We start from the raw sequence: 12183 nt of genomic DNA on the forward strand, positions 1-12183 counted from the left end.
TTTATATTCCAGGCTGATTTAAAACCAAAAACGTGGGTAAATTAGGTTGAATTCCTCCTGAGATTTTGTTTGAGTATTAAACAAGGAATTTAGTCTGCAGCAGCAAAGTATCTTCCCTACCTGCTTGTGCTACCTGTTTACCACATCATCCAATAAATGAGAGGGTACATCAGATTGAAGTTAATGCCCAATTTAAACCACACAGAGAACTTGTGTATCTAAGCAGATCCTACAGAAATCAAAGGAATTGAAGGTTTACTTACATAGGCACTCTGAGACCTTAATTTGTTAATAGTCCAGCCAACTACTTAAATTTATGAACTCTAAATCTCAAGCTTAGTAATGATAAGTTGCTGTGGAATCGAGGACTGACAAATAGACAAGGAAAGAAGACACTTTGAATTTTACTGTCAGGAAGCTAAGGAACTTCCAATAATATCCTGATATGTAACAACACATCCATTTGCCCGGAGGAGTAGTACGTGTTTTAATTTATCTTTTGTCAAATTTCGGCAAATGAGAAGCTTGGGATGGGATCAGGAAGGAGATAGACTAGGCTGTTCAGAAATAAATCACTTCTATAACAAAAGTGAAGTTTGTCAAGGAGATCATTATTTCACCGGTAAACGTACAAATTCAGCAGAATTTCACAAAATATACACTGGATTGTTACATCTGACACCGTTAGGCTGAGGTTATTTCCCACGCTTTGTAAACCAAAGCAATGTCATTGGTCAAAAGTACAGGAGACACAACTGATCAAAAAGTTAACAACACAATTCACCCGAGAGGACATGCTAGAATGTTAGTTACTCTATCCCCCCCAAAATAAAAATAAAAAAAACTGCAATCATTTTTTTAACGTTTTTAACATACAAAAATATGAGAATGAAATATAAATTAATATATATTAAAGATTCAAAAATGGAGTGAAAGAGAAGTTCTAGCAAAGTTAGGTACAAGTTTTTCTTGATACAATAAATACTTCTTAATGATATTTTGAATACTGCATAAACTCATTTCAAAAGAAAACCACAAAACTTTATCCAACTAAGTAATCCATACATCAATTCTCTATTTGTTGTATAGTCCCCCATTTATAGTTATATTACAAAGAATTAATACTGGAAACAAGGCTTGCTAAAACACTTTGTAAGCTCGATTATGCTAACATACACATTATACCGGGAAAAAGAAAAATTGCTGTTCACGTAATCAAGATATAAAATGACAGCGGAAGCTCCAGGTCTTCTTCATCGATGCACATTCTTGGTTTCATTTCCTTTCAGCACAGTTAAATCCATGTCCCTGTTTCAAAGATGGACGGACATCTTCTTCAGTGGCACAATCTTCCTTTAGATTTTATTTTGTCCGCTAGATGTCAAATTATAGAGAGTTTCTTCACACTGAGTCAGGAAAAGTCAAAACAGTTTGGCTTCTGACAGGTACTTTTATGTGTTTTGCAACAACTTTCAGTCAAAAGGACTTGAAATGTATTTGTAAATGAAGAAAATAGTCATTTTCTGATAATAAAAATAAGTCTGTTCTGTATTTTACAATATAATTCAAATATCTCCAGCACGAAAGCAACATACGTCCCACACAGTCACCAGGCGCACATTGTTTTGAAAAGGGGCAAGCGTTTGAAGCTTTTACAAAGAACAGCGTGAGCAGCCGCATTTCACAATCTTCTCCACCTCCTCCACAAATGAAGAGCCGTCAGTGCATTCAAAACTGTATTTCCGCCGTTTGCTTCTCAGAGGCCCACAGCACTGTCCGTTGTCACATCCACCTCTGCACTCTAACCGCGAGACCTTTTTGGTTGTTTGGCATGCGGCATAGCCTTGCTGTTTCTGGTAGTAATCTCGGATGCGTTCTCCTCGACAGGAGATTTCTGGAAATGAGGGCAAAAGATCTATCATTTTTGACTGACTTAGAGTAAATACAACACTTTAACGGTATGTTTACTTTCTTCAACAATAAGTAAACTTATACTGTCAAGTCTCATTAGCTTGTAGCTAAATGATTTCAATGTTGCAAGTTCAGAAGGAAAACAAAAGGTGAAGTGAAATCTCTCTTGACTAGCTTGTTGTTATTATTGATTCTAGAATCATCATGTAAAAAGCTAACCACAACATCTGGCGTTGCTACAAATGCAGTTAAAGAAGAGACAACAGAAGCTGCTGTCAACGCGAGTTGGGCAGGGCTGGTGGGATTGGGAACAGTAAAAGAAGGTTGGGGCTCATCTTGTAGAGCCACTCCCTCACAGGTCCTGCAATCCAAATTCAATCCTGACCTCAGATGTGCAGAATTGGTGCAATCTCTGTTTCCTCCTAAACCCCAAGAATCCTACTGTACTGCAGCTGCCAAACAACTAATTTCATGTCATGTATGATTCTAATTCAGTGTTTGTTGGCAGGGTAATTGATCACTGTGTAATGCTCCTAAGGTTTAGATGTGTGGTGGAACCTTGGGCAAAGTACAGGTTCAGAGCTACTGGGAATGTGGGCTAAGATTAAGTTTCAATCTATGTGTAAATGGTTACTTGAGAGTCTGGCAGACCCAGTACTGTTGTTTTCTGAATTGTCTTCAGCATAAATCTTTAAAAATGACTATACTTCAGATATTTACAAAGTTTTACCAGAGTTTAAATAATACTTAAATTTTACAGCTGGATGAATGTTTTAAAAATTGCATACTAAGACAAATGTAGCTCCTTTTTCTCTCCACAGATGCTACCTGACCGCTGGAGTGTTTACTAGAATATTCCAATTAACAAAGCTGTGATTACTCTTTTAACACTCTCAGTGGCTCCAAAACACAGATTTTATGTTTATAGTTTGCCATTCCTTTATAAATAGGTAACAATTCCATGCTTTCAACTAAATATTTTTATTGTTTTATCCTAAAACATCTGTTTTTTTTAAATTTCTACCTTCATCTCATATGTATATCGCAGTCTATACTATGCACCCTACTTAGAATGTGACTTGGAAGTCCTGTCCCTTAAACTTTTTACTGCTGTTGAGAATTATTAGCCTGCTTGATGAAATCACTGTTACTGGATGCCAGCGTATTTGTGGAACTGGCATTGGAAAAAAGAAGAAGTCCACAACCACAGGGATTGTCGACAGTTTTGTTAGAGATTAGCAGTGTTTCACCACTGAAAACAAAATCTGGGTCAATATTTCAGGAACTGCAGCAATGGAAGGAGCTCTTCAGCATTAGTCATTGCCATTGGAAATTAACATGAATTCATATAGTCATCATATATACTGAATTATAGTATACTACTAAACTAGCAACCCAGAGATTTTAAGTTGAAATTCTATGAAGGGAAACTCTGAAACTGAATTAAAAATAATTCATGATTCAGTACCAAAAAATAATAATAGTTTAGGCTATTATCTTAACCAAATGGTTCAGGCAATAACCTTCACTACCATCCCACATCTAAATCCCATATTGTTAATTCCAAATGTTCAATAAAACACATTATCAGTACATGCAAGGATAGACACTGCTAAAGATGACTTCTCCAAAATTGTCTATTGTCTAAGATAAAAAAAACGGTTAACAAATTTATCATAAGTATGCTTTCTGTCTAAGTACAAGATTTATAAATGGCCAGAGCATTTATGAAGCATATGGAGTTTCTATCCATATTGTGGAAAATGAGAGTCAAGTTCCATATTTTCATTTGTTTTGCCTTGTACAAAAATGAGAATCGTTGTTTACCCAGACTCCTTGACTTTTTAATAAGATATTATAGAATTTAATTCATGATTTTAAGTTGTCAGGTTATGTCATGACTATATGTAATTCAAGATTTTAAGTTGTCAGGTTATGTCATGACTATATGTAGTTAGATACTACATGTATCTAAGTAATTTTAAAAATACAAAAAAATCAAAACTATTTATAGAAACAGAATATTAAATGAACATGAGTTATACCGTTTGTTCCACAAGTGAGGGGAACTTTCAAACATTGCTACGTATAAATGAATCAAACTGCATTATAATGTTCTCTTGGAGAATGAATGCTTGGTTATCTTTTGTTGGCCATAAAGGTGGCAAATACTATTTATTTCAAGAAACTGAAAATGCAGTCTTTTGAAGTATTAACAATATAGTATCTCATACAATTATGAATGAAAGCATAAACTCCCTTTGTACTACAGTTATTTTCATTGATTCTTATAGAATACTTCCGGTAACATTATACACAGTATGTTTGATATAGATTTTATGCTTCCAGTCATTTGGTATGGAATCATGAACTAACAAAACATGGGAATAAATGTCATTACAATTGCTGCATACTTTACACTTACACCAATAAAAGATGAAAATCACATTTTACAAGCAAAAAGAGTGGGGAAAGGTGTAAGTCAGAGCTAGAAGAGGAATAAATGTTATTGAATTCAAACATGTTTTTAGAAAGGGTAACTAGCAAAAAGAGAGAGAGAGAGAAAAGAAGAAACAATCACCCCTTTTTCCCATTCATCTCACCTGCAAGAGGTGCTGTGATTGGTCAGTTGAAGTTGAGAGGTCAGAGGTAGAGTTTGTACTAGGGTTTAGTTCAGAATCATTGGATTTGGCTGCTCAGTCCAAGAAGATATAGAAATGTTAAAGCGAGATAAACAGCAGTGAGGATAAAGCTGAAAAACGGAACCCTACTTAAATGAAGTGCTTTCAAATTAATAAACCTCATTAACATAAAACGTGAATTAAATTGAGACATAGAGCAATACAAAGAGTCATCCTCAGCATCCAGCATAATTCAGCTACATGAAATACCAGACGACCTGTCAATTTACTGAAAACAGGGAACAAAACATGTTCAAATTCTTAAAGCAAAAAGCATCTGCTTCTAAAATCAACAACAAATTTGTGAGGTGTGGTATGTAATGACCAAACGATGAATATGAATGCCACAGGTTAGTCAATACAAGTTACAAAATAGCACTCCAGTTGCTTTATATTTTATAACATACATTGCCGGCTTTTCGTTTGGTTGAAGGGATGGAATTGAGCATGAAAGAGGTAAAATTGTTCTCCCCAATTGTTTTCGGAAGCTTGGAGTCATTGGATACAATAAAGCAAATGACATGGCTGTTTAAAACTATCTGCAACTTGAAGTCAGAATATCTCAGAAAGACTGAGTGTCCTTAAACTCTAGAATTAAGAAGATATTTCTATTGAACTGCCCATACCTTTATCACAGTTCTCTCCAGTGTAACCACTGTTACATTCACAGTAAGGCCGACTCAGAGCCAAAAGCCTGCATGTTCCATGTTTACACCTGATGTTCTGACAAGGATTAAACAGCTCCTCTTCCTCATCACACAGCACATTTCTGAAACCCAGCTGGCATTTACAGCTGTACGAGAAGGCATTGATTGGCACACAAATACCATGCACGCACCTGAAAATAGATCATAACATTGAATAATCAACAACTGTGTTCAAGTATAGTCTTCCTACAGTTTTATTTCCCCCTTCTTGATGTTTGCCATAATGCAATATAACATTGGTCAAAAGATTGGGCAAGTAATGTTAAGACCATAAGACAAAGGAGCAGAAGCAGAAATAGTAGGGGACAGAGGGTCCAGTGAGATGGAGGAACTGAGCGAAATACATGTTAGTAGGGAAGTGGTGTTAGGTAAATTGAAGGGATTGAAGGCGGATAAATCCCCAGGGCCAGATGGTCTGTATCCCAGGGTGCTTAAGGAAGTAGCCCAAGAAATAGTGGATGCATTAGTGATAATTTTTCAAAACTCGTTAGATTCTGGACTAGTTCCTGAGGATTGGAGGGTGGCTAATGTAACTCCACTTTTTAAAAAAGGAGGGAGAGAGAAACCGGGGAATTATAGACCGGTTAGCCTAACGTCGGTGGTGGGGAAACTGCTGGAGTCAGTTATCAAGGATGTGATAACAGCACATTTGGAAAGCGGTGAAATGATCAGACAAAGTCAGCATGGATTTGTGAAAGGAAAATCATGTCTGACGAATCTCATAGAATTTTTTGAGGATGTAACTAGTAGAGTGGATAGGGGAGAACCAGTGGATGTGGTATATTTGGATTTTCAGAAGGCTTTTGACAAGGTCCCACACAGGAGATTAGTGTGCAAACTTAAAGCACATGGTATTGGGGGTAAGGTATTGGTGTGGGTGGAGAATTGGTTAGCAGACAGGAAGCAAAGAGTGGGAATAAACGGGACCTTTTCAGAATGGCAGGCAGTGACTAGTGGGGTACCGCAAGGCTCAGTGCTGGGATCTCAGTTGTTTACAATATACATTAGTGACTTGGATGAGGGAATTAAATGCAGCATCTCCAAGTTTGCGGATGACACGAAGCTGGGTGGCAGTGTTAGCTGTGAGGAGGATGCTAAGAGGATGCAGGGTGACTTGGATAGGTTGGGTGAGTGGGCAAATTCATGGCAGATGCAATTTAATGTGGATAAATGTGAAGTTATCCACTTTGGTGGCAAAAATAGGAAAACAGATTATTATCTGAATGGTGGCCGATTAGGAAAAGGGGAGGTGCAACGAGACCTGGGTGTCATTATACACCAGTCATTGAAAGTGGGCATGCAGGTACAGCAGGCAGTGAAAAAGGCGAATGGTATGCTGGCATTTATAGCGAGAGGATTTGAGTACAGGAGCAGGGAGGTACTACTGCAGTTGTACAAGGCCTTGGTGAGACCACACCTGGAGTATTGTGTGCAGTTTTGGTCCCCTAATCTGAGGAAAGACATCCTTGCCATAGAGGGAGTACAAAGAAGGTTCACCAGATTGATTCCTGGGATGGCAGGACTTTCATATGAAGAAAGACTGGATGAACTGGGCTTGTACTTGTTGGAATTTAGAAGATTGAGGGGGGATCTGATTGAAACGTATAAGATCCTAAAGGGATTGGACAGGCTAGATGCAGGAAGATTGTTCCCGATGTTGGGGAAGTCCAGAACGAGGGGCCACAGTTTGAGGATAGAGGGGAAGCCTTTTAGGACCGAGATTAGGAAAAACTTCTTCACACAGAGAGTGGTGAATCTGTGGAATTCTCTGCCACAGAAAACAGTTGAGGCCAGTTCATTGGCTATATTTAAGAGGGAGTTAGATATGGCCCTTGTGGCTACAGGGGTCAGGGGGTATGGAGCGAAGGCTGGGGCGGTGTTCTGAGTTGGATGATCAGCCATGATCATAATAAATGGCGGTGCAGGCACGAAGGGCCGAATGGCCTACTCCTGCACCTATTTTCTATGTATGTTTCTATGTAAGTTGGCCATTCGGCCCATCGAGTCTGCTCCGTAGATGAAAATGTAGCCTATCCTATTATTGGTTTAGACATGACTCAACCAACTAACAGTTGTAGACTTGATCAAGAATACAAACTTCATGTTAATCCATTTCCTTAGGTACTGCAGCTTGACATGATTAAGTAAGTAGTCTCAGCATACCCTGCCATAGCAGCACCGAATGAATCCTGATGAACAAACACTGGGAGCCAAAAGAGGAAGCTAAACCATTGTGGGAGGAATTTTCCATAAAACTCAAGCTCTTTGCTGTGCATATCTTGACGTTTACTGATGTAACAGTACTGGCTGAACTACAAGGAGTGCCATGAACTGTAACTCAGGAGGATGATTTCAGACGGGTAGGATGGGAGCTCAGTTCCAATCAGGAATCCCATTATATTTTACCTGCTCACTATTCATTTATAAAGAGTTGCTAGGAATTATCTTCATTCCTACTTATCCCACCAAAATAAGCCTATTGTTAATATCCGTGTGAATAACTTAGTTGCAGAAACACACCCTCTTAAATAGAAAACAATCACCTTACTCAAATTAGTTCAGCGGCAGTGTAGAAGAAAAATGCAAAATATTAACATGGATTATTTAATGTATTTGGTGTACCAAATGAATGACTGAATTGAAGTTTAGTTAACCAGATCTTCCTGTATCGGCCCCTCAGCAGCAAGCACCTCTCAAAGTCTGAGCTGTCTCTTTGAGAAGGGGTCCCGATGCGAAGAGCCAAACTCGCTTGCTTGGTGCACCCTTAAGTTGGGTGGGGAAATTTCACCAACAGAAACCCTGACAAGGACCTGACAGGCTTTTGAAAAATGCAGAACTGGAGGCAGAGCTTTGCTTCAAAGGAAGTTTATAATTATTCTGAATATTTCTTTTCATGCCTCTGACATTTTAACATTGACATGAACAAATACAACTAATGTAATTACTAAGATATTAGAAAACCTTATTACAACTAAATTAATATCCTTAGGCATGGTGAGAGACATTAAACAAAAATAATCAAGTATAAACCTTGTTTTGGCTTGCTAATCTGCTAGTTGAAAATCACCACTGATATGAATGGAATGTCTGATCCCATACCAAGTTGTCGAATTGGAAGTCTGATCCAAGCGAAGTTGGACCACACCACTGGACTCCAGAATTAGCACTATTTGTGTCTCATAAGTCTACATTAAGTCTCTCAACCCCATGACTTGGCCCACATACCCGCTCTGGCAAAAAGTTCCAAAGATTTACCACCCTCTGGCTAAAGAAATTTTTCCTCATCTTTGCTCTAAATGCATGTCTCTCAATTCTGTGGCTGTGCCCTCTGGTCCTAAACTCTCCCACAGGAAGCATCCTCTCCACACCCACTCAATCCAGTCCATTCAATATTTTGATACCTTTTAATGAGATCCTCACATAATCTAAAATCTAGTGAGCCTAGGCCCAGAGTCATCAAACACTCCTCATATATTAACTCTTTCATTCTTGGGATCATCCTTGAGAACCTCCTCTCAACTCTCTCCAATGCCAGCACATCCTTTTTTAGATAAGGGGCCCACAACTGCCCAGAAGTGCAGTCTGACCAAAGCCTTATAAAGCCTCAGCATTCCATCCTTGCTTTTGTATTCTAGTCTTCTCAAAATGAATGCTAACATTTGCCTTCCTTACCACAGACTCAACCTACAAGTTAACCTTTATGGAATCCTGCATGAGGACTCTGAAGTCCCTCTGCACCTTTGATTATTGAACTTTCTACCCAGTTACAAAATTTATTCCTCTACCAAAGTGCATAACTATACATTTCTCTATATTATATTCCAGCTACCACTTCCCCCACCTGTCTAAGTCCTTTTGCAGACACCCTGCTTCCTCAGCTGTCATCATATTGTCCGCAAGCCAGGCCACAAAAACATCAATTCCTTCATCAACATGAAAAAATCTGCAGATGCTGGAAATCCAAAGCAACACACACAAAATGCAAGAGGAACTCAGCAGGCCAGGCAAATGGAAAAGGGTAAACTGTCGACGTTTTGGGCCGAGACCCTTCATCAGGACTGTTTACTTCTTTATGTATGTCGAAATCATTGACAAATGATGTCAAAAGTAGCGGTCCCAGCACCGACCCTTTTGGCATACCACTGATCACCAGCAGTCAATCAGAAAAGGTCCCCTTTATTCCCACTCTTTCCCTCCAACAAGTCAGCCAACCTTTTATCCATGTGAGGATCTTTCCCGTAATACCATGGGTGCTTATTTTATTAAGCAGCCTCATGTACAGCACCTTGTCAAAGGCCTTCTGAATATCCAAATAAACAACATCCACTGACTGCCTATCCTGCCTGTTATTTCCTCAAAGAATTCCAATAGATTTGTCAGGCAAAATTTCCCCTTTAGAAAACTATGGTGAGTTTGGTCTATTTTATCACGTGTCTCAAAGTGCCCTAAATCCTCATCCTTAATAATAGATTCCAACAAGTTTCCAACCACTGAAGTCAAGCTAACTGGCCTATCATTTCCTTTCTTCTGCCTCCCTCCCTTTATCATTACTAATCTCTTCATCCATCTCGCATCTATTATGCCGTGCACAATTCTGATTTGATGGAGGCAGATGTGAGAGCACGGAGAAACATCTGGTGAAACTTCTGAAATGCCTGTTTCGCTGCTGCCACTAGTGTATGATCCGAAATCTCCGGAGGGGAAGGCCCCGATCCTCGGCTTTGCTTGTTGCTCGACAGCTGGGGCGGGGTTGAAGCACTTGGCAGATATGGTGCTCGGTGTCGGAGGGCTGGTCGGAGGCTCGAAGTTTTCAGACGGACTCAGAGTCGGACTGTGGTTGGGTGCTTCCAGGGTGCTGCATCAGCAAGTTTGCGACACTGGAAGCTCATGGCAGGGAGAGTTTCTCCCTTCTACCATTTGCGTGAGACGTTGGGGCTATCAAGACTTTTTTTTACCGGGCCCATGGTCTGCTCTTATCAAATTACGGTATTGCTTTGGACTGTTGTAACTATATGTTATAATTTTGTGGTTTTTGTTAGTTTTAGTCTTGGTTTGTCTTGTGTTTCTGTGATATCATATTGGAGGACCATTGTATCATTTTTTAAAGCATGCATTTCTAAATGACAATAAATGAGGACTGAGTGTCCTCATAACCTAATCTAATCTAATCTCTTTCAGAACCCTGGAATATAGTCCAACTGGTCCAGGTAACTTATCTATCTTCAGAGTTTTCAGCTTCCCAAGCACCTCCTCAGTAATAGCAATGACACTCACTTCTTCCTCCTGATACTCTTGCATTTCTAGCATTCTGCAAGTGTCTTCCACAGTGAAGACTGATGCAAAATACTTAAGTTCTTCCGCCATTTCATTGTCCCAATTAGTAATATATCTCTGGCGTCTTTTTCCACCATTTTGATATCCACTCAAATCTCTTTTTTACTCCTTATATATCTGAAAAAACTTTTTGTATTCTCTTTGATACTATTGGCTAGCTTACCTTCATATTTAATCTTTTCTCTATTGCTTTTTTAGTTCCCTTCTGTTAGTTTTTAAATCCTATAACTTCCCATTAATTTTTTGTCATATTGTACATTATTTATTTTGCTTTTATATTATCTCGGACTTCCCTTGTCAGCTCCGTTGCTTCATCCTCCCTCCCAGAAACACAGTGTTGTTCTGCTGTCATCCCTACCAGTGACCCACTCCAATCAATTCCTCTCTCCCTCTCTCATGCATTTGTAATTCTCTTTGCCCACTGTAATACTGACACATCTGATTTTAACAATTTCTCAAGCTGCAGTGAGAATTCTATCATATTATGATCACTGTATCTTAAGGGTTCCTTTACCTTTAGCTTCTTGTCAAACCTGGGTCATTATATAACCACCAATCCAGAATTATGTTCTCCTATTAGGCTCAACCTCAAGCTGCTCTAGAAAGCCATCTAATAGGCATTCTACAAATTCCCTCTCTTGGGATTCACCACCAGCCTGATTTTCCCAATCTATCTGGATATTGAAATCTTCCATGATTATCACAACATTGCACTTTTTACATGCCTTTTCTAATTTCCCATTGCAATTTGTAGCCTACATCTTAACTACTGTTAGGAGGCTGTATATAACTCACATCAGGGTCTTTTTACCATCTCAGCTTCTTAAACTTTACCAACAAGGATTATATATCTTCCAATCTCTTTCCAAGGATTTGATTTCATTTCTTAGTAATAGAGCCACACCAAGCCCTCTGTCTACCTAAGCTCTTTTTAAACCTCGCGCTATGTCACCAACTAATGACCTCTTGCACTGGGTGCTGCCCACCAAGAAAGAAGCCGAAAAGCAGAAGCTCTTTTTAAACCTCACACTGTGTCACCAAAGAATGACCACTTGTGCTGACTGCCACCCACCAAGAAAAAAGTCAAAAAGCACTTCAGCCCTTTTTCAGTCTCATGCTCTCACCACTGAATGATCTCTTGTGCTGATTGTCGCCTGCTGAGAAAAATGCCAAAAAGTATCCGAGCTCTTTTTAAACTCGCACTGCGTCACCAGCATTGATCTCTGGCGTTGACTGCCATCCGCCAAGAAAGAAATAATCCATTATCCTTGATTCCTTTGCTGATTAGAATTCCACCTCAGCTTTATCGTCAAAGACTCAAGTTCCACACCTCTCTGTAGCAAGTAATTCAAAAGACTGAACTCTGAGAAAAGAAATTCTTCCACACCTCAGTCTTCAATGACCACCCCCTTATTCTGAGACCAGGTTCTCTGGTTTTGGATTTTCGCATGAAAGGAAACTTCCCCTCAGCTATTAATATCTCTAAACCCCTAACTTCCTCTCAGCAGTTAACATCTCTAGACCCTTAAGTTCGTCTCAGCAGTTAACAT

At 39.2% G+C, this 12183-nt stretch overlaps 1 protein-coding gene across 4 annotated transcripts in view; it reads right to left on the reverse strand.

The window, feature by feature from the left end:
* Positions 1-590: 590 nt before the first annotated feature.
* slit2 (slit homolog 2 (Drosophila)) overlaps positions 591-12183 on the reverse strand; it is a 455515-nt gene continuing 443922 nt past the window's right edge. For all 4 annotated transcript variants that reach the window (XM_072252964.1, XM_072252963.1, XM_072252962.1 and 1 more), the window contains 2 exons: positions 5219-5430; positions 591-1894 (listed from right to left, as the gene is read on the reverse strand). In XM_072252964.1, coding sequence (XP_072109065.1) covers positions 1653-1894; positions 5219-5430 — 454 coding nt within the window. In that variant the 3' untranslated portion in view covers positions 591-1652. The remainder of the gene's footprint in view (positions 1895-5218; positions 5431-12183) is intronic.

This window comes from Mobula birostris, chromosome 3 (genome assembly GCF_030028105.1).
Source record: "Mobula birostris isolate sMobBir1 chromosome 3, sMobBir1.hap1, whole genome shotgun sequence".
NCBI classification, from domain to species: domain Eukaryota; kingdom Metazoa; phylum Chordata; class Chondrichthyes; order Myliobatiformes; family Myliobatidae; genus Mobula; species Mobula birostris.